This window comes from Ursus arctos, unplaced genomic scaffold (genome assembly GCF_023065955.2).
Source record: "Ursus arctos isolate Adak ecotype North America unplaced genomic scaffold, UrsArc2.0 scaffold_23, whole genome shotgun sequence".
NCBI classification, from domain to species: Eukaryota; Metazoa; Chordata; class Mammalia; order Carnivora; family Ursidae; genus Ursus; species Ursus arctos.
Genome location: NW_026622908.1, coordinates 41,618,752 through 41,641,430, shown reverse-complemented (window position 1 = coordinate 41,641,430; position 22,679 = coordinate 41,618,752). Strand labels below are relative to the sequence as shown.

The 22,679-nt window shown below is 55.2% G+C and overlaps 1 protein-coding gene across 2 annotated transcripts; it reads right to left on the bottom strand.

The window, feature by feature from the left end:
* Positions 1-5,081: 5,081 nt before the first annotated feature.
* Positions 5,082-12,432, bottom strand: CDC42EP2 (CDC42 effector protein 2). Of its 2 annotated transcripts, none has more exons than XM_026483246.4 (2): positions 12,276-12,432; positions 5,082-7,971 (listed from the first exon to the last, which is right to left on the bottom strand). In XM_026483246.4, exon 2 carries the CDS (start codon positions 7,633-7,635, stop codon positions 6,988-6,990), a length of 648 nt encoding a protein of 215 aa, XP_026339031.1. In that variant the 5' UTR covers positions 7,636-7,971; positions 12,276-12,432; the 3' UTR covers positions 5,082-6,987. The 2 variants fall into 2 exon arrangements, with proteins under 2 accessions (XP_026339031.1, XP_048073612.1); XM_048217655.2 differs by having other exon boundaries at positions 11,632-12,400.
* Between the last annotated feature and the right edge of the window lie 10,247 nt (positions 12,433-22,679).

The window sequence follows — 22,679 nt, the reverse complement described above, 5'->3', positions numbered from 1 at the left end:
CTTTGCTGCCTATTTCAATAAGAAATTTAAAATAAAAAATATTAGAAATAATACACAGGCTAGTTCCGTATAATTAGAAAGGTAGTTTATGGGCCCAGAATCAATGCCTTTCGGTTCTTTTAGGCTTCTTCTAAGAAATGCTACATCACTGAACAATAGATGCTCTGAACCGGTGATCAGTATATACAGTGTTTCTCTTACAGGAAGGAACCAAGGAGTGGAAGTGGGGTGCAGGCTTTTGTAATCTCAACGAATGACTCTTTTGCAAAATGTTTCCTATTCCTGGGCCTCTGGGTTTGGCCTGATCCACAGGAGAAATGCTTCCACCAGGGGGCACAATAATGATTTCTCTAAATTAGGAGCTAAGAATGCTAATGGGCTATTTTTTGTTCTGCTTGCCACTGGGCAAGAAAGTAGAAAGGGAGTACTACTGTTGGCTCGGGTAATTGATTCTTTTTTTTTCCCCCTTAAGATTTTATTTATTTATTTGCGAGAGAGAGAGAGCGAGAGAGCGCCAGAGAGCGAGCACGCGCGCACACACAAGCCAGGGGAGGGGTAGAGGAAGAAACTGACTCCCCCTGAGCAGGGAGCCCAATGTGGGACTGGATCCCAGGACCCTGGGATCATAACCTGAGATCATGACCTGAGCTGAAGGCAGACGCTTAACTGAGCCGCCCAGGTGTCATGGGGTGATCGATTCTAATTGTCAAGGTGAAATAGGATTGTTATTATCCAGTGGGGGCAGGAAGAAATAGAAATGAAACCCAGGGGATCTCCCTAATATTCATTTTGGGTAGTTAATGAGAGAGAAGCTCCTAGTTATGTATTTAATTCCAATCCAAACCAACTGAACAAACTAAAAAACAGAGGAAATGAAAAAAAAAATCTTAAAAGCATTAATGACATAGTGAAGAATAACTGGACCTATATTTAGGAAGCTAAAACCCAAAGATGTAAGCCCAGAATTCGAAGCAGTTTTTGTCCTGGGGACATTTACTGATCTATCTTGGAAGCTATAACTGTGAAACTGAGTTGTTTGGTGGTTTTTGGAGGGAAGGGTTGAAAATCAAAATCCAAAGCCCACCCAAGGTAGGAAGATAGACACCCCACCATGGACACATACACACCTTAAGATGGGATCCCAACTTGTATGGACTTGTAGCCCAGAATCATACCTGGGTGGTTCAGGGAAGCTTAAGCCTTGAATTTGGATTAAAGTAGAGCCATCTCTATACTGCCCCGGGGCACCTGGCAGAAGCAAGCATATTTGGTATTGAGTAATAGGTTTTATGAAGGAATGTACTGTGACCCTAGTCCCCAAATTATTTCTAAAAATATTTTTTTTCAGATATGACATGCAACCCATGGTCAAAGATAATCAGGCACACAGAGTAAAAAGAAACCTTGCACAAGAGCCAATACAAAAAATATAAAACATAAATTGACCCACACAAAGATTTAACATATTGGAATTGTTGGATAATGACCATAAAATAGCATTGCTTATTGTGTTTCAAGGAGTGAAAAACCAGTATAAAAACATCTGTTGGGGGCACCTGGGGGGCTCAGTCAGTGAAGCTTCTGCCTTAGGCCTGGGTCATGATCCCAGGGTCCTAGGATTGCGCTCCACAATGGGCACCTTGCTCAGCGGAGAGCCTTCTTCTCCCTCTCCCTCTGCCTGCTACTCCCCCTGCTTGTGCTCTCTCTCTCTGTCTCTGTCAAATAAATAAATAAATAAATAAATAAATAAAATCTTTAAAAAAACAACAGAACACATCTGCAGGGGGCAAGTACTTATTAAGAAGTGTCACAACAGAATTTTAAAAGAACAACATAGAACTCAAACTGAACAATAAGATAGCCAAAATTAAGAACACGGTGAATCCTTTAAGCAGATTACTCGTAGTTGAAGAGAGAACATAGAAGCTAGGTAGGCAGCTTCATACTGTCCTTAACACTGCGTAGAAAGGCAAAAGAATAGAAAATACAGAAGTAGAGTAGAAACATAGATATATAGAGAGAGATCTAACATACATTAAAAAAAAAATGTTTTTATGACATTGGCTCCACGCCCAGCGTGGAGCCCAATGCAGGGCTTGAAATCACAACCCTTGAGATCAAGACCCAAGCTGAGACCAGAAGTCGGATGCTTAACTGAATGAGCCACCCAGATTCCCCCTAATATTAATTGGAGTGTCAAGAGGGCAAGGAGAGAGAAAGGAGCAGAGGCAATGTTTAAAGAGAAAATATTTGATAATTTTCCAATAATGCTCAAAGACGTGTTTAAGATTTTATTTATTTGAGGGGCACCTGGGTGGCACAGTGGTTGGGCGTCTGCCTTCGGCTCAGGGCGTGATCCCGGCGTTATGGGAGGGAGCCCCACATCAGGCTCCTCCGCTATGAGTCTGCTTCTTCCTCTCCCACTCCCCCTGCTTGTGTTCCCTCTCTTGGTGGCTGTCTCTATCTCTGTCAAATATTTGAGAGAGAGTGAGAGTGAGAGAGAGCATGAGCAGGGGGGAGGGGCAGAGAGAGAGGGAGAAGCCAACTCCCGATGAACAGGGAGCCGGATGAAGGGCTCGATCCCAGGACCCTGGGACCATGAGAGGAGCTGAAGGCAGACGCGTAACTGACGAAGCCACCCAGGGCCCCCTGAAAGACATGAATCCATAGATTGAAGAAGCCAAATAGGACTGAAATGAGCTAAATAAATACCTCATGGTATTTGGGATGAAGTGTCACAATGTCCTCAACTTATTTTCAAAAGGTCAGGATAATTGTTTTTATAGGCAAAGGGATAAAGCAAATGAGGCAAAATGGTAAAAATGGGCAAAATTAGGGGCGCCTGGGTGGCTCAGTCGTTAAGCGTCTGCCTTCGGCTCAGGGCGTGATCCCGGCGTTCTGGGATCGAGCCCCACATCAGGCTCCTCTGCTGGTAGCCTGCTTCTTCCTCTCCCACTCCCCCTGCTTGTGTTCCCTCTCTCGCTGGCTGTCTCTATCTCTGTCAAATAAATAAATAAAATCTTTAAAAAAAATGGGCAAAGCTAGATGAAGGTATATGGATGTACATTATACTAGTCTTTCAGTATTTCTGTAGGTTTGAAATGTTTCAGAATAAAAGCTTTGGGGAAAAAGTTCAATTCTATACAGGGAGATCCAGCAAGGACTACGATTTTTTAGAAATGGAAGTCTAGGACTACGTGAACCTGGTAAAGAATCTTGAACCACCAAGATGCAGGCTGAAGGCAAGGGGAGGGGGACCCTGGCTGGCCCAGTCAGTAGAGCTTACGACTCTTGGTCTCGGGGTCGTGGGTTCAATCCCCATGCCGAGGGTAGAGATTATGTTAAAAAAATAAATAAAAAGTAAAAGAAAATCTTTGAAGGCAAAGGGAATATGACCTGGATAGTGAAAGAGGGGAAGTTATTCATACCAGCTACAGTTTTGTAGAAAAAGTCTGTGGCTTCTACATACATTTCTCTTCTTGCTGTGTCAAGTATATTTTTACATCTTTTACTTCTCGCATTCTTCTCTCCTTCTTTCTGCTCTTGCAGATAGGGTGTATTGGTGGTAATTAGCTTTACAGCATAGTTCATAGTTTGCAAAACATTGAGATGGGCTGGTAAAAAAAATTGCAGGAGGAATGAATATCTGGGCATCCCGGCCTTGCAAGTGGGGGTGATCATTGACAAGATTTTGAGTTGCCTCCCTTTGGAAGAAGAGTGAATATATTTTTGACAGAAAGAGGAGCAGATGCATTTAACTAGGGAGGCTTATATTATCTTACGTTTACAGGAAGTAATGCATGGATGTTGGGACATCTCAGTGGACGCTAGGGACATTGGTCATTTCTTTGGCTGCCAGCAACTTCTCTTCCTATTTTGGGGAATTCCTTTTTGTGGGTAGTGTTGGGAGGGCATGGTGCCTGAGCAGTATCATACATGCTGAAGAGGAAAGGTCCTTCTCTTCACCCACGGCTACCTCGGTACAAGCACATATTCCTAGTTTAGTTAATCTGACGCTTCAGGTGTCCTGCCTCATTCCCTTTTTCCAGCCTGACACAGCAGCCCCCGAGTGTTTTCCCAGGGCCCTTGGGCGGGTGCCTGATGCAGGGGGAGTGGGGAGCAGTTCCAGGGGACCCAAGACAGGCATGGCTACTCTGACCCCAGCTCAGGTCCTGGGTGAGGTGTGGCCTTCCAGCTGGGGAAATCTCTAAGGAAGGTTTGTTTTTTTCTTGTCTTCCCTTTCCAAGGCAGAAGGGACAAGCCTTTCAAGCACAGACAGGGAGTCTAGAGGCAAGGAGTTTGCTGGCGCTTCCTCTCCTCGCCCTTTACCTTCACACTTCACCAGGGTCGGAGGCAGAGCCCGTGTTGGGGGAGAGGGGTGCAGTCGGGTATGGGCTTCAGGGTCTCACAGACCTGGGTTAAAATCCCACTTCTGATAATGAAACCCCTCATCTCTAATGATGGCAAAATTTTCAAATTAAAAAGATAAAGTTTAGCGGGGACGTAATATGATGCAGCTTCTATGGAAAATAGTGTGGTGGTTCCTCAAGAAATTAAATATCGAATGACAGAATATGATCCAGCAATTCCACTTCTGCATTTATACCCCGAAGAATTGACAGCAAGGATTCAGATATCTGTACACCCATGTTCATAGCAGCATTGCTCACAATAGCCCAGAGGTAGAAGCAACCGGGTGTCCCTTGATGGGTGAATGGATACACAAAATGTGGGATAGACAGACAATGGAATACTCTTCAGCCTTGAAAAGAAGGAAATTTCAACACATGTTGCAGCGTGGATGAACCTCGAAGACGTCAGGATAAACGAAATAAGCCGATCACCAAAGGACAATCACTGTGACTCCACTTACATCCGGTCCCTGGAGCAGTCACATTCATAGAAACAGGAAGCAGATGGTGGTTGCCAGGGGCTGGGGGAAGGGAGAGTGGGGAGTTAGTGTTTCGTGGGTGTGGAGTTTCACTTTGGGAAGGTGAAAAAAGTTCTGGAATGGATGGTGGTGATGGTTGCAGGATAATGTGAATGTACTTAATGACACTGAATCATACACTTAAACATGGTGAAGAGAGTCAATTTCATATTGTATATATTTTAACACAACACACACACACAGCCCTGCGGCCAAGCAAAACGACTCCTGGTCAAATTCCGCCCCCGCTCTGAAACCTGACACAGGGAACAGAGGCAGGAAAGGCTGGGGGTGAGGCGGGAATCTGGGATCCACAGGGTCAGAAGGATGGAGAAGAACCAGCAGAGAATGGAAGACGCTTGAATTTACCTCCAGCCACCTGCCTGGTCTGTGCCAATCAGACACAAGCCCCACCTTAGCACTCTCCCCTCCTCTCTCTCCACTGTCCCTGCCCCATCTAGGCCTCCTCATCCTGCAATGGCTTCCTCCTCTCTGACCTTCGGTCCATCTTCCATTGGCCCCGGGTGGTGACCCTTTTAAAACCTGGATCTGACCACGTGTCTCTCCGCTGAAAATCCTTCTGCAGCTCCCCATTGCCTTGGCTCAGCCTTGCAAGCAAAGCTGTTCCCAGCTGACTCCAACCTGTTTTCACAGTCCTGCCCTTTCCAAGCTCCGGGTTCCTTTATGTCGTTAGCCACTTCTGAATACCTTCCATGTGCCAATTCATAAATGTTCCTAATTTCTCCCACAACCCTGCAAGGTAGGTACCGTCGACCCATTTTAGAGATAGAGAAACTGAATGGCACACAGACTAGGTCAGACTCAGAGATCTGTGCTCTTTTCACCACTTGGCGGCTCCTCTGTCATTCACTCTGGTGCCTCAGTGCCTTTGCTTATGCACGAGCATATCTTAGCCTTCGGGTTCGGCTCAGAATCACATCTGACCATCCTAATGGGCCCGGACACGGCTGCACCTCTACCCCAGGCATCCTGATCTTGTTTTCTTCATTGTGTTCAACACGGCGGGAAATCCTCTTACTTGCTTACAAATTCAGTATCCTTTTCCCACTCGAATATAAGCTATAGGAGAGCAGGGATTGCGTCTGTCTGATACCTGGAACACGCTTCAGTGCCCTGTTGATGCTCACTAGACCGCGCTGACAAGCACCGGCGGATCCCGCCCGGCCCAGGCCCGGCCCTCCCTCCTGTGTGCTCCCGTAGTCCTCTGCAGCTGGAGAAGCTGCTGGTTCCTTGCACTGGGGGTTATGCTTTCATTCTTGGGTCTCCCCCAACAGACCCCAGCAGCCTGGGCACGGCGCCTGCTTACACCAGTGCTCAGCCATCTCTGTAAACACCAGGAGCAATGTTGCAATAGCCTCAGTTGGCATTTGGTCGGTTCCTGCTCCCAGGTAGAAGCTTTCAAAGGGCACGAAGCCTTCTGGGAGTGCGGTCTCCCAGGGTCAGCCCAGGTCGCAGAGACCAGTCTGTCTTCTGGAGGGAACCAAGGTCCAGGGTGCAGGGAGCCCAACTACCAGCAGCAGCAAGTTTTATTGTGACTGGAATCTCCTGGTCCTGTGAGGGGGATGGGGCTGAGGGACATTTGGTCACCGATGCCATGTTCCCAGTCCAGGACACGGAGCCAAAGTTCTGGTCGGCCGTGCCGTGCCTCCCCCCCAACTCCTCCCCGCCCCCAGTCAGGGCATCCCACAGGGCTGAGGCAGAAGGCAGGTGGAAAGGGAAATTCATCTTGGCCGAGCCTTCATCCAAGGGATGTGAGGGAAGGAGGAGCCGTTGGCGGTGGGGGTCCAGCTGGCCCAAGATGCTCAGGGCACTTTGGTCTGCAGGTGTCCCTAGTGGGTTTTAGGGGAAAGCAATGAGGCACACCCTGCCCCTAAGGAGAGGCTGGGAGGAAGGGAAACAAAGGCTCAAAGAAAGAAATCACTGGCCAGCGACCACACAGTGGGACCTGGGGTCCCAACTTCTAGGCCAGGTAGCGTCCCGGCTCCGCTTCCCAGAATTCACTCCATCCTGAGCACCCGGCCTGGCCAGCCTTTGTCCTACGTGGGGATCTGCATGTGGCCCAGGTCCTGGTCCATGATCTGGAGGACGTCGTCCAGGATGGAAGGCCCCAGGTCCACGTGCAGGGAGAGCAGGGAGCTGGCATGGGACAGAAAGGGCTCCTCGGCCCCTGACTCGGGGGTCAGCCCATTGTGGGCAGAGCCAGCCTCTGGAATTCTCCAGATGTCCACACTCCCTGCCTCTTGCGGGGAAGGCTGTGGGGAAGGCTGTGGGGTCTCCAGGTGCAGGCGAGGGGGTTTGGGTGGGGCCTGGGTTGTGGGCAGGGTGAGGGCCTGGGGCCCACCGATGACAGGGAGGGAGATGGCATTCTTGAGCAGAGGCGACGGCCCTTCGGGGAGCTCCCGTCCGCACAGCGTGGCGGTGCGGGTGAACTGGAAGGGGAGGTCGTCGAAGGCGCCATCCTCCTCAGGTCCCTCAACTGCCGTCCCTGGCAGGAGGTGGAACTTGCCCTGCAGGAAGGAGATGTCGCCGAACATGTCGCTGCCCCCGCCGCTGCCAATATGGATGGTGTGTCGGAAGTCCCCCAGCGGCGGGCTGATCATGTCCGACGACAGCAGGTCCCGCAGCTTCTCCTTCTTGCCCTTGCGGCTGCCGCGCTTCAGGTAGATGGGCACCTTGGTGGACATCGTGACCTCAGTGCCCAGGCCTGGCCGCTGGTGCTGGGGACAGTGCACCTGCGGGCACCGCAGCCTCCTGCTGCCTCGTCTCACCGCTGCAGCCAGAGACACCAAAGCCTTGCTGAAGGCAAAGACTACGGTGTGGGATGTGACCGATGTTGGCCCAAGGGATGAGAAAAAGAAAGATTAATGACCGGTGAAGTGAGAGGGCTGAGACAACAAAAAGCGCTTTCTCCCAAAAGAGTTGAAAATGCTCTGGAAAATTCTCAGCAGCAATGTGGAGCTCTTGTAGGCAGCAACGCTCTCCGGTCTTGTTCTTGCGAGTGTCTCCAGGGGGCTGAAGAGCTGAAACACCAAAGGCATAAGTCAGGGACAGAAGGACACAAGGCCGAGGCATCCGCGTCACCTCTGCCCTCCCCCACCCCCCCGCGTCAGCCCCGGGAGCCCAGGTGGGGCCGCTTCCCCGGGGGCAGCCATGTTGGAAGAAGCCCGTGTTTGTTTACAGACTCACTGCCCCTTGGAGCCTGGATCACTAGCACCGAGCCCCTCTCCTGATCGGTGTGGAAGCTGAGGCCCAGAGACCTGGGTGACAGGCCCAGAATCATATCCAAAGTCCAGGCTCTGGTCTCTTGCCCTGGGTCTCCGGCTCTGCTTATCACCGAGGCCTGGGTACGCAACCCTGACTGCACATCAACTGTGCTCCAAGACGTAACAAGTGCCAAGTTTGTGTGGGGGCGTCTCACAGACTTGTCTCAATCCCCTACTTGACCAAGGAGAGCGATCTCGTAACCTCTGTCTTGCCTACCCGTCTCTGCCAGGCCTGGACACACGGCAGGTGTTCAGCCAACGGGGCCGAATGATAGACACCTTCTGATCGGCCCCATCTCGTCCCACCCAGAAGTGAGGTCACGTCGGAGTCCCCCTTTTCCCTCCAGGTTAGCAGCTCCTAGCTCCGGGATCGAGTCTGACGTAGTTACTGTCCCTCCACCCTGCCCAGCACCTGAGGGGAAGATGAAGTGGAGGGTACCAATATTTTGGGGGGTTCTGTTCTGTGCCTGGCATTTTGCTGAGTTCTTTGCAAATGCATCTCATTTAATCATTGCAACTACCCTCCTCTCATCCCCATTTAAACATCTGAGCCAGAACACATTTTGGAGGGATTCGCACAAGGCATTGCCGAGGGAGAGAAGCACAATGCAAAAACATAGTATGGAAGATTCCATTTCTGGGTTAGGGTTAGGGCGCCTGGGTGGCTCAGTCTGTCAAGCGTCCGACTCTTGGTTTGGCTCAGGTCATGATCTCAGGGTGGTGAGACAGAGCCCTGTGTCGAGCTCCGTGCTGAGTGGGGAGTCTGCTTGAGATTCTCGCTCTTCCTCTGCCCACTCGAGCGCGCGCGCTCTCTCTCTAAAATAAATAAAATCTTTTAAAAAAAAAGATTCCATTTCTGACAGCAGTGACCAACTCCCCTCCCCTCTGCCCCTTCCCCGTGTATGCATGCGTGTATGTGTACCTACAGATATAGGTCCTCATAGGATTGTATCCTACATAAAAAGAGAGAAGAACCTGGAAGGCCAGCACTGGGTTGTCATATGGGCTATGCAGACTGGGGTGGGGGGCAGGGAAGGGGTATGGGTCTGTGATATGGGAGGAAAGGTGTCCTAGATAAAAATCACCTGTAATGTTTGGTACTGTTCCTATACAATGATATAGGTAACTGTGAAAAGGACGATTGCCCAAATGTGAGTAATGGTTTTCTCAAGGTAGCAGATTTCAGATGACTTTGCCTTTTTTCTTCGTACTTTTATAAACTCAAAATCTTAATAATAAGCATGTGTTCCTTGGGTGCACATATTATTTATGTAATCAGAAAAAATAAAGCTATTTTTAATGTGGAAAAAATAAGCGCACTCTTGTGGGTGTCATACTGGTTTAACAGAAAAAGGAAGCGTTGCAGGCCCTCCTTGGCGTTCCCACGGTGGGGGACTGGCCTCATACATGGATACGAGACAGCCCAGATGTAGATTCGGAGCACAAAAGGCAAAGAAAAAAATGTGTCCAAGGTTATCCAGAGGGTAACCAGATGAGCCCCCCTGCCCTACAGCCCCCTCCCCAGCCCGCCAGGGGCTGAGCAGGTAGGAAATCAGCCAGGGAGGGGAGGAGAAACAGCTGGGAGGCCTGGCCAGGTCCTAGGCCCCATTCTCCATCCTGGGCAGGGTGAGGAGAGAATGAGGGGCTGGCAGGAGGGAGCAGGAAGGAGGAAGGAGGATGCAGGAGAGGCAGAGTCCCAACTCCCAGCCCAGGCGCTCACTCCGGAAACCCCACCCCAGGACCGGACAGCCCAGGTCAGTCACACTGAGCCACAGAGACCGGACATCTTGCCCCTCCCTGAGCACCTGCAGTTTAAAAGGAAACAAAGGAATGACTCTCCAATGGCGGAATTCCAGCTAAGCCTGGAAGGAGCTGGGTGGAGGGCGGGGGAGGCAGTGGGTGCCTTGAGGTCCTGGAATTCCATCCCTCACTCATGGAACCAGACATTTACCTGAGACCACCATCCCAGACCTGGGGGCATGCCAACACACATCCCACCTGTCTCCTTGGTAGGCGAGCAGTCCTGGGGCAGCTTTTCTTTCCTTTCCACTCATGAAGAGTGGGGCAGACTGGTGGGATTTGTCATCCACCCCCCCATCACACAGGGCGCCAAGACAGCCTGAGTGTTTCCACAACAAATTGGGCGTCCCTGACAGCTGTCTCACTCTGAGCCAGATGTACCCGCCCAGTTCCAGATGTGGGGAGAACTGAGGCTGGGGGGAAGGGCTGGGCCAGCGTCAGCCACCCAGGGGAGAGCTGGGAATTGCAATCATCAAGCCCCAAGTATTCAGATTTGGCAAGCGTGAGACCCCAGGCTCCAGCTGCCCTTGCACGGTTCCCATTTTAAAGCTCCCAGGCACAGCACGGTGGGTGTCACCACCGGCTTTAACAGAGGCAGAAGCTGAACCTCAGAGACCTTAATGTTGTTGAGGTTGCCCAGCTGGGAAGAGGAAAAGTGGGCCCCAGTACACAGCCAGGTCCCTGTGGCCCCGGGCCGCCCAACCTCTGAAAACTGGGGAGCAGGAAAGAAACAGGCTCCCAGCTAGGCTGGGGCCACTTGGTCCCCAGAGCTCCTCCATTTAAATCCAGTTGGCTGCCCCTCTCCCCCAACTTGCAAGGATCCAGAGATAGGAGAATGAGCTCTCCATCAGGACAAGGCTGTGGGGGGTCAGGAGGGGTGGCTTCCCCCAGAAATGGGAGGAGCAGATGGGAGCTTGTCCTGGACAGGAGCCCTGGGCCTCCTTCAGAGAGAATGACTTCCGGGAGGCACAGCCCCTTCTGTCGCTGGGAGTACTAGGCCACTCCCCACCAACGGTGTTCAAAGAGCCACCCCCTGACCTTGGAATCAGGAGCCGGACCTTGAATCCATCTCCATCTGGGACTCCGTGACCTTGGGCAAGACACTTCTCCTTTCTGGCCCTCACCTTCTCCATCTATAAAATGGGCTGACAAAGCCACCACCAGAGGGCTACTGGAAGACCCCATCGGCAGAGACCAAGTGAGCGCAGATGCACGACAGACAGGGTTAGCGGGTCCCTGTCAGCCCTGTCATTCATTCAGCAAGGAGCGTAAGGCTTCCCTCAAGCATTTTGGTTATCCGGGGACAGTGCTCCGAACAAGACCAAAAAAGAAATGCCTCTATCCTCCAAGCGACCGCCTTTTCCCGCCTGCCCTGGAGGCAGCCTGCGCAGAGCCCCGCTTACGGGCCGCGGGGAGTCTCCCGGGGTCCCTGCGCGGGGCGGCGCTCGGCTCCGTGGCCGCTAGGTGCCCGCTAGGTGGCGTGCTCTGTCGCCCCACATCTCAGAGGAGTCACGGCGCGCACCAGGGTCTCGAGCGCGCTTCGGGCTCTAGGCAGGGGCCCCCCAAGGAGTGGCACGTTCGCGTATCAGATGCGGATCTTCTGAGGGATATTCTTACCTTGGGGTGTTCTGGTCTCACAACCAGACAGTAGGGGGGGAAAGGGACGATTGGGGATCTTGCCAGGGTCTCCAAGCTCTGGGAGGCGCCTCCCCGTGCTTTCCGGCCTGGGCGATGTCCGAGTGTCCGCTCGGCGCAGGGCCAGAGCTCGGGCGAGCAGGCCCCCACCCCTGACTCCCGCGGGTCCGGTTCCTCAGCCCTAGCTCGGGTTCCGGCGCTGACCCCTCCCCGCCCTCTGCCCGAGGGCCCAGCTCGGATCCGTTTCAGGACACTCGCGGCCGCGGCTAAAGATAGGAGGACACCTCACCATCAACTAAAAATACGACCCCCAGCCCGGGCGGGGACGCTGGGCGGCGGGAGGGCACTCCCGCGTCCCGGGTGTGGGGCGGAGGCGAGGGTTCAGGGAGGGACCACGAGTTCTGTTCGGGATGTGCTGCGCCTCGCAGGCGAAGAGGGCGCGGGCGTGGCCGCCTGGACCGAGACGCGGGCGGGAAACACCGTGGAGCCCGAGGCTCCCGGGAAAGGACCTGCGTGGGGGTGACACAGAGGCAGGGGCGCGAGCCGGGACGGGGAGTCGCGGGGATGGGCCTCTCAGGGAGCGCCCTGGGAGTCGCGGACGGGCTGCAGTCCCGGCCCGAACTCACCTTGAGGCGCGCGGGCGGCGGACTCGCGGGCTGCGAAAGCTCGGGAGCTGGACGGCGCGGCTCTGGGAGGCGATCCCGGCTGTGAACTCCCAGTGAGGTCCGTGGCCCCTGAAGCCCCGCCCGTGGACCGCGGAGCCAATGCCCGGACCGCCCCCAATAGGCCACGCCCACATCACCGCCCCACTCCGGGCCCCGCCTGTGCTCCCCCTTCGGTGGCTTGGCGCCCAGGTCCGCAGCCACGCGGGCGCGGGGTCCAGTGTAGGCTCGGGCGGCTGCGGGCCAGGCGATGTCGGGTGCCCGGGCTGGACTCTGCGGACTCCGGCTGTGCCTGTCGGAACCAAAACTCTCGGTTTTCGAAGGGCAGGGGGGCGGCAGCCGGAAGACCGAATTATAGTTCTTCCGAATTCACCGAGCGTCCTTGGACCGGTTCCCTCCCTGGAGGGCTGGGTCCGGGGAGGCGCCAGCACAAGTGTATTCAGTGGCCACTAAAGGAATGAATGAAGCCTTGGAGGCACCGGAGTAAAAATATTAACAAACTTGCGAGAGCTTTAAGGAGTTTACCGACCCCTAGAAAAGGGAGCACTGAGGGTGTGTGGGCAGGGTGGCCTGGGTATGCCCCGTTTGCCATCAGTCTAGGTGGCTTCCGGGGCGGGGGTGGAACCCATACTGACTCCTTCTAACTTTCATTCATTCATTCACTCATTCATTTCTGGAACATTTATTGAAGGGCAGGCCCTGCACAGGGCGCTGGACATAGGCGGAAGGAACCTGCCCTTCCTCCATTCAGTGATTCAGCAGAGACTTGAGCATCTAACAGGGTGTTCTTGTCGCTGTTCTTGTCGCTGGGAATTCAGTGCCCTAGGAAAGACAGAAAACTGAAGCTCAGGGTTATGGTGATCTACTGAGCCTAAAAGTGCAAGTCCTATGGTCTTTGGGCCTTCTTCCTGCCTAAGGCTTCTCACCCAGCCACTGTCTCCCTCCCCTCCCCTCCCTCCCACAGCACAGCCCTGGGAGGGGACCACAGCTCTGTGCCAAGCCTTGAGCACTGCCTCTGAGCCGTGGACCCAGGTGCGGAGCTGGCTCTGCTGCCCACTTGCTCTGTGGTCACAGGCAAAGGGCAGTCCCTTTCTGAGCCTCTTTGCCTGTAAAAGGAGAGTTGCATGAGTCTCCAAACAAGAAACAGGCCCCACAGGGGGCACTTTCATGCAAACATTGTAACAGTCGCTTTGGGGGACAGCAGGCTGGTCTCGCCCCCTGACTTGGAATGACTCCACTGATGAGAGCTCCTGAGCCTGCAGGAATGTGGCTGAGGCACAGCCCCCTACCCTCTGCCCATCTGCTCAGAGTCCTCCTTTGGGGGAAGGAGGTTGGGAAGGGTCAAGGGTTCCATTCAGAGCTGGTGACAAAACAGAAAGTTGCAGGGATGGAAGTTTCGACAGGCAAAGACACTCACCCAAGGCGGCATGAAGCTGGGAACCAGTTCCAGAGCTCTTTGGAGAGGTGGGGGTGGGGTGGCTATTGGGGAGCACCGGGGGGTGGGTAGAGAGCAGTGCATTTGGCCCCCTCAGCCTGGCCCTAGCCCATGCTCCCCTCCCTCAACGACTAGTGAGTAATCTCTCCAGCCTGGCTGCCAGGCCAGGACTTCTAACCAGGGCCCAGAGTTGGGAACAGCTGTGCTCGGGGGACTGTTTTAAGTCCACCTGGAAGTGACAAGGTTCCAGCTAAGTGCTGGCTCCCCATGTTGCTCGATATACCCCTGCCATGAGCTGGAGCTCACAAAGCCTACATCCAAGGCATGATTGGGGCCTGGTGGTGCATTCTGCGCTTCCACAGCACTCAGGTGAGCGGTTCATTCTCTCCGTGCACGGATGAGGTTATGTCACTTGGCTGGGCTAGAGGAATCCCTGAGCCTACTGACAGCTCCTCTCCTCAAGAAGGTTTTGCTGACTAGGCAGAAGCTTTGAGTACACACCCAGCTGCTGTGGAAGCCCTGCAATTAATGCACATTTATGAAACAGGATTTCATTTGCTAAAATTGGCCTTTTTTACACAACATCTCAGGCTGTGTGTAAGGGCCTGTGTGTGGGTGGGGAGGCTGGGATCCTGGGCCAGGGGATAGCCAGGGTGTCCTGCATTTCTGACTCAACAGACATTCAGGTCAAATGTCCTGCCCCCTGCCCCGCCTGCATCCCATGTCCAGGGTCTAATATCTCAGCCAAGGCCTGGACTGTTCTCACTGGAAGGGCTCCTGGAAAACCCTGGCAGCTGAGGGGGCGGGACCCTGAAGGGCGTTTGGGAAGGGTTAGAGGCAAGGAAGCCTTCTGATGGAGAAATGCCTGGAATGGGCTACTCAACTTCCTTCTCCTCCGCTGGGAGCTCTCCCTGGCCTGAGATGGGTCTAGCTGGTTTCTCCCACCCCCTGGCTGCCTCCCCTCCCCCACAGGGCCCTGTAATCACCGCACAGTGACTGACTCAGCCCTTCCTTCCCCTCCCAGCCCCTTCTTCCTGGAAATCATCTACGTCGGCAGCCCCAGCTCCCATGGAGGGAGTTGGAAGCCCCCTCCTCCAAGGTTAAGTGGGGAGGATGGAGGGGTTGGCAGGGAAGGACCCCCAGGCTGGAGCCAACTCTCTACAGCCCCACCTACCAGGGAAGCTAGGGCCCTGGGAGGCAGGTGGGATGATGGTGACCAGGAGGAGTCTGGGGGCAGGTCTGGGAGCAGAGGGTCACAAGGGAAGGGTAGTGATAATCTTGGGGGGATCTAGGAGGCCAGTGAGAAGAGACAAAGTATCTGGAAGGGGTTTCAGCACCCCTACTGCCCAGGGCCACAGGGCAGCAGGGAGCTGGTCAGGAGCTCCATCCGCCCCTAGGAAGCCTCCTCCACGCCATCCTGAGCTCAGCCTGCAGGGCCCCATGGCCTCGGCCAACCCCAGGCCTGGGTTGGATTTTTCCTTGATTGTTTCTTGTTTCCTTCCTCCCCTGGGCTCCTGCCAACTCCAGCCCTGCCCTCTTCGCTCTTCACCCTCCTTTAGAGAACTCTGATCCACCAGAGGCTGGGATTCAGATGAGAGTCCTCTTGGAGCTGCCCCCAGCTTCTGCCTCAGTCTTGAACCCCTCCTGGGGAGTTCGGTGTCAGGGTCTTGCGGGGGGACTTTCCTTTGGGTCTGGATTTTGGCCCCAGGCCTAGAGCCATGGGGGTTTCCAGAGTGGTGACAGCTCTGTCTTAGGAGGGACCAGCCCAGGCACTTCCCCCAGAGGCCTCTGGGAGCATCCAAGCCGCATGGCTGTCCTTTGGCCTGGAGAACACAGAGGCAGCAGGGGCAGTCTTCAACACTTCCCATCTCCTCAAGACACCCTGTCACTGTTCGCTTTGAAAACTCATATTTGATTCTACTTCTTGCCTACGGGTGTGCCGGACTAGCGAAGACGCAGGTGGCCAAGGCTGGTCCCCGGCTTGCAGGGAGCAGATACCCCAAATGAAACAAAGAACTGACTCTAAAATAGCACATTCTGGGCCATAAAGGAGGTCCTCCAGGGTAGAGGCTGGCTCGGATTCACCTCTACCTATCCCAGGCCAGCATGGATGGTGCTCAGTGACTGCGGATTGCGAGAAATAAAAAGAACAGAAATGAGAAAGATTTGTTTTGCTAGAGGTGAGGAAGAAGACGGGTGTTAAGAGTGTTAAGAAAACTTCAAGGAGAGGGGCGCCTGGGTGGCTCAGTCGTTAAGCGTCTGCCTTTGGCTCAGGGCGTGATCCCGGCGTTCTGGGATCGAGCCCCACATCAGGCTCCTCCGCTATGAGCCTGCTTCTTCCTCTCCCACTCCGCCTGCTTGTGTTCCCTCTCTCGCTGGCTGTCTCTATCTCTGTCAAATAAATAAATAAAATCTTTAAAAAAAAAAAAAGAAAACTTCAAGGACGAGGTGACATTTGAGCAGGGTGTTAACAGATGAATAGGAGTTCGCCAGACAGCGCAAGGGAAGGACGTTCCAGGGGGAGCAGGCAGAGGCAAAGGCAAAGGGCAGGAGGAGCACGTGTAGATGCGTGGTGTGATCGGGAACACAAGAGCCATCCAGTAGACCATGGCATGAGGAGGGGGAAAGTCCAAGAGGGTAGTGGGTGAGCACGGTCTTCCTTGGCCAGCATCCATCCCTCTTACTCTGGGGACCATCACTCAGTTTTCCAGAGTCTCCAGTATGACTAACCCCACCCCCCAAGGCAAAAGGCTCCCTCTAACCCCTGTCCCCCAGGCACCCGTTCTCCCCTCAGACAACCAGCATTATCAGCTTCTTGTAAACACTTCTGGAGATACTCTGCCTGTGCAAGCAAAGCCCCTCCCATCTTTTCTACACAAATGGCAGTATCGAGGCGAGTAGGGCCCCCCAGGTCCCGCAGGTCCTCGTGGCAGTTGGGGGCGGGGAGGACAGGCTCTACTGTCAGAGGCAGTGGAGGTGACTCCACAGGGCGTCTGGGAAACCGCGTCTCATTGAGCCTCTGCTCCTCTCATTGTTCTGCACCTCACTTTTTTCCAGTTAACATTACATGTATGACCATCCCCTATCAGTACACAGGAAGTGTCCTCAGTTTCCCTTTTTTTGCTGCTGCCTAGCGTTCCAGGGTGTCATGGTGTACCTAGGCGTTCTCAGCCGGTGGCCCTTTTCTTTGCTCCCAGCCCTTTCCTATGACAAGCAGGGCTGCGTGAGTCACCTTGTACCGCCGCGCATTCACACACACGTGAGCACAGCTGCGGAATAATTGCCATGCACGGGAGGCAGGGGAAGGACACGCGCAGTTGTCATTTGGTCAGCTCTGTGTGCTGGTCCTTCAGGGGATGTGCGGGGTACCGTGTCCCTGCACAGACCGCGGGGCCCCTCTCTCCTCAGCCTCCCCAAGCACCTGGTTCTCGAGCTCTTTGATCTCTGCTAGTCTGTGAGGGAAGACTAAACCTAGCCAAAGTGTAGCTTTTGTGTGTTTCTCCTAGGCTGAGTTTGGCTGTCTTTTCCTTGGCTTCGGGGTCATTCCTCGTTCCTTCTCTGTGGACTGGCTGCACAGTTTTGCTTAGAAAGGTTGCTTCGGACAGGGGGACCTGGAGGGAGGCCTGGCCAGAGGCAGGGGCCACTCTGGGGACAGTTGGTTCAGGAAAGAGACAGAACTTGGCTCTCAGCTGTGGCGTAAAAGCCAGAGTTGGAGATAATAAAGTAGAAAGATTGGAATTTGGTGACAGACCAGCTACGGGGCCCATGGAGGGAGGAGAAGGGGGGTTGAGCCCAACCCAGGGTGATGACTCAGGCTGGAGTGGGTGGGGGAGGGAAGGGAGGACGGTGGGGCCACCGAGGGAGGTGGAGGATTCTGGGGGTAAAGATGATGTACCTCCTGCCCATTCTCCACCCCACATGCCCCTGCTTACACGCTTCTGGGTCCACAATCCCCGGGCAGGGCCCCCACTGCCCCCCCTCCCTCTGCAGCAGGGGCAGCCCCCTTGCGCCTGCTCCGCTGCTCGCCTCACCTGGCCACCTCCCTGGGGCGCATCCTGCAGCTCTCAGCTGTGGCGTCTGTCCTCCAGGGAAGCTTTACGCACCCCCAGTTGATGGCAAGTCCCCTAGTGATACCCTCGGAGAAACTCTGGACCACTGTCCCCTCTGTGCCACCGCCAACTGATTCACGCCCATCCCCCACTGGACGGCAGCCACCAGCGTCTCCCCAGAGTGCGGGCAACACAGCAGGTACCTGATGAACAAGGAACGAACAGATCAGTGGATGAAGGGCACGAGGCTGGGGACCGCAGGAAGGGGGCGTGTCGGAGACTGGGTTTGGGAAGTAAGAGCCCGGAGCCGGGACTTTTCTGCTGCCCCGCCTTGGCGCCCCCTCTGTGCTGGGCCCGCCTTTGGTTTTCTCCACAGCATCCGCCTGCATCCGTGCCTGGTGTTCGCTTGTTTGCGGTTTTGGCGCTGGGGCGGAGCCCTGGGGGGAGCGGGCATTGTCTCTTCAGTTCCCATCTGCATCCTGATCCCATCCCGACACAGTGGGCCCACAGCGAGTGTTTGCCAACAGGAGCAAGACTGGGAAGTGATGGGTTCAGGCCCCAGGTCCGCACCCCAGAGGCAGAGGCCCTCCTGCTTCCTCCTCTCTCGGCGCTGGTCTGGGAAGGTGGCAGGGAAGGCATTCCGTCCGCAGGGGTCTCCCGTGGCCTGCTGCCCGCGGTGCCCTCTACGGGGTCAGGACAGGCTCCCTGCTCTCAGGAGGCAGGCATCCTGACGGCTTCAGGGGAGGGGGTTACCCACGGGTCAGGACATGGAGAGCAGAGTGCAGGGGCCAGATTGCTCTGTGTTTATTTTCTTTTAAAGTAATCCATGCACATGGCAAAAGATTTCAAATGCGGTATGAGCACGGACATGACAATGAAATCTCCGAGTCCTTCTCCTGACCCCTAGCCCTTCCACACACGTCTCCAGAAGCAAACCACCGTTACTAGAAGTGTTCTAAGGGGCAGAGCATTTGAAGGGGATGGAGTCCTCAAGGAGAACGTGGGCCTTGAGAAAGACCTGTGGGAATCAGGAATGGCCGTACCTTCTAGATCCTGGCCCAGTTCTCCTCTTGCTCCTGGAGCAGAGAGGCCAGGAGGGTACTGCTCTCTGCTTCCTCTGCTAGCCCAGCATCTCCCCTTTCCCACTCTCCCAGGGGGGCTGCTGACTCCACCCTTGAGGTCTTTCTCAGCGAAGATGCTTCAGACCCTGGGAAGATCTGGGAGTGATGGAGCGGGCAGAGGAGACGGGGCTCGGCTGGGCCCTCAGAGAGCGGCGTGCAGGGATCAGGGGTCAGCAGGGTCATGGGGCCGCAGCTGTCCCAGAGACCTCTGAGGGGCCCCTTGGCCCAGGCAGCTGCTGGCCGCTCAGCTGTCAGGCGGGCTCCGGGAGGGCAGGAACGGAACGTGAGGAGGAGGGTGGGTCTGGTGGGGGAATCGGGAACTGGCTGTGGGCCCAGGTGGTTCCAAGGGCAGGCTGGCCCCTGGGGCCCTTGGCATTTCTAGGGCAGACCCAGAGGGGGCAGATAGGCCTGGCTGCTCAGGGGTCGAGGGGTGAAGAGGACCCAAAAGCCTGAGTGCAGCTGATTGAGTCCCACCTCAGGGACAGCAACCTCAGTGACCTCCAGACTGGGAAGCCAGGAGTGTCAGCTCCACCTCCAGCTCCCCCCTCCTCCGCCGGACCCTCAGGCCAGACCCCGGGACCTCGCAGTTCTCCAGCTTTTGAGTGCAGTGAGCTTTATGCAGGCCACTCCCAGATCAACCAGTCCAGTCCCCACCCCTCCCCAGAGGGCTGCTCTTGTCACCCAATAGCCCAGCCCAATAGCCATTTCGGTGCCCCCTTAACCCCAACCTCCCCCCAGTAGTCCCAGGCACCTCCTCGAACACCTCTCCTCAAAACTGCCTTCCCCTGTGCTCCCGGGCACCTGGGCTGCTACCAGCAACTCCTCAGTTGTCCCTGTCGTGTACCAAGTTGGTCAGCGTGCAGGGTGGAGAGACAAAGCGTTTGGAGTTTAAATCCCAGTTCCGTCGCTTACTTAGCCCGGTGACCTCCAACCTCTTAGCACCTGCCAGCAGGGTTTGTTGGGAGAGTCAGATGTGATCTCTATGTCAAAGTGCACACGGTACGTCCTCAGAAATGTTAACTCCCTTGCCTTCTTACCTGAGCTGTGTTTTCTCCGTCTGTCCCCTGGCAGTCATCCCAATCCTGCTGTCCTGGATCAGGCCGTCTCATCGTTTTGGTTGCAAATGACAGAAACTTCGATTCCAACTAGTTTAAGAAAAAAGAAGGGGGTGGTAATTATGGCTTAGATTTTGAGGGGTGGGGGCTAGCTTCATCAGAGCTCAGACAATGTGGCCTGGTGCTGACCTCTCCCTAGCTCCTGGCAATGTGTCGTCTAATTTAGTCTCTATTCAGGATGGGTTTCCCCTCATTGTGGCAAGATGGCTGCAGCTGCTCCACCCTTGCGGCCCTGTCTTTTCTACCACTCCTACAGAAGTCTTGGAGTCATGGTGTTTGGACGGTCTTCGGTCATGCTTATCCCTGGCCGTTCACCAAGGCCAGGGAGGGGCAATGTGCTGCTTGGTTTAGGCAAGAGAGGAGTGTGGAGGAGGGGTGGTTCCCCACAGGGAAACCGGGGTACTGTGTCCATGGGAACAGAAAGTGGGTACCGAGTGTCTCTGGCCTCCAGCCTCTCCCAGCTTCACTCCGCCCTCTCTGCCACTGCCAGGCCTTCCTAAGACACAGGTTGAATACTGTCCCTCTACTCTACTCAGAAGCCTCCAAAAGTTCCCTGGGGGTGAATCAAGTCCAACTCCTTTGCAAGGCACTCCTGTCTTCACAGTCTGGCTCCAGAGCTCCTTTCCTGGCCCATCACTTCTTTTTGTCCCTCTCTGCCCCTCTCCTTCCTCCTCTTGTCCCCCACTTTCCTTGCATTCCCTTCCCCCCCCAACCCTCAAGTCCCTTCCCCACCACGCCGGGGGATGTAACAAGAGCACTGAAGACAGAGTCCCAGCTGCACCGTTCACAACAGCCAAAACGTGGAAACAGCCCGTGTCCCTTCCCTGAGGAGTGAAGAAAGACAACACTGTCTCTCTGCACAGGGGAAGGGTACTCAACAGGGGGAGAAAGAAACGGAGTTCTGACGCCTGCGACCACGTGGACGGCCCTTGAAAACATGCTGCTCCGAGAGAGAAGCCGGCCGCAGAGGACCACGTATTGTGTGATTCCGTTTGTGTGATGTGCCCAGAACAGACAAGTCTGTCGAGGCGGAAAGTAGGTCTGTGTTTTCCAGGGTGTGTGGGGGGGAGCAGTGGGGAGTGACTGCTAATGGGGATGGGGTTTCTTTCAGAGAGGAGGAGAATCTTCTGGAATTCGACTGTTATGATGATTATACGACATTGTGAATGTACTAAAACCCACTGAATGGTACACAGTAAAAGGGTAACGTTGATGCTGGTCACATCTTCCACTCATTTTTAAAGTGTTAAAAATATATATATATCTACCCCCACCCCTGCCCCAGTCAGTCAGGGCCCTCCACAGCTAGTTAGAAGGCTCAAGTGTGGGGGAAGACGCCCTGCGTGGCCAACCAGGACTGGCTCTCGGGGGGCTCAGCGAAGAGCCCCAGGGTCAGGGGAAAGGAAACGTGTACCAAACAGAAGTGAAAAATCAGCCCATAAGGCGACTCCCAGCACCAGGGGAAGCTGCAGGACGGGCTGAGCCAGGCAGGGTGACCCCAGGTCAAGGGAAAGGAAACGCCAAACCCGAAGTAGCTGCAGAGCAGAGCAGGATGGAGGCCCCAAGGGGCAGAGGCCTGGCCCTGCCCTGCCCCCCTCTGACTGCCCCACCGCCCCAATCCCCCGCTCCCTTCTTAGAACCCACTGGGGTCCCCCTCAGCAGCTCTCCCCTGACCTTCCTGGAGGCAGAGCCCGAATCCTAAAGGGTGGCCATGCAGGGGTGAAGGGGGCAGCCTCAGGCTCCACCAGCACCAGAGATTTGAGGAAGAGGTGGTGACCCTGCGGGGGCACGAGGGCTGCAACATCTAGACGTGGAACTTGGTAAGAGCGCGGGGACTCAGAACCATCGGCTCCACCCTCAGGCGTGCGTCTCAAGGGCATGGGCATGACCAGGACCGGGGATGATGCCACCGCACAAAAGGGGGTTCTGAAGCAGGAGGGTCCCAGGAGTCCTGGGCCAGCCCCGGCTCCTCGGGCTTCCTCCACCCTCCCTCCCCAAGCCTTACTCCAGAGGTTGGTGCCCCAACACAGGCGGGGAGCAGGAGCCCTGCATGAGCAAGAGGGACAGCCATTCAGGAAATTAGTGACCCAGCTGAAAAGGGGTCTCGGAGCAGCCAGCTGGCAGTCACTGGGCACCAGCTTCCTGATCCGAGTGGCGCTCGCCCGCCCGAGCTGTCTGCAATCTGGGGTTCGCATCCTGCTCTCTGTGAGTTTTGAATGCCTGCTCGGCCCTCCAGGATCACTTCCAACAGTCACACGACTGGTCTCCAGGCAACGGGCTCGCACTCCCATTCACGCTGAGCTCTGGCTTTCTCACCCGGAGGCTGCACGCCACTGCCTCCCTCTGCCCTGCACACGCCTCCCCCCAGGATGCAGAACCTTCCTCCCCCTCTGCCAAGTGCCCCATCCCCCGGGGACTCTGGATCCTGCAGAGTCTGTCATAAGGGGAGAGGGGGCTTTGGATCTTGCCAAGGAGGGGGGACCACGACACGATGACTCCCCACAAAGCTGCTTCAGCAGCAACATGAGCGTAATGGCCGAGAGCCATGGCTCCCTAGGAGCCCCGCATAGGCTCACGCGATAAGGGCCCAGAGCCTGGTTTATCGTGGCCGAGGGCTGTTGGCTGATCTTCCCAGGCAAGAGTTTTCC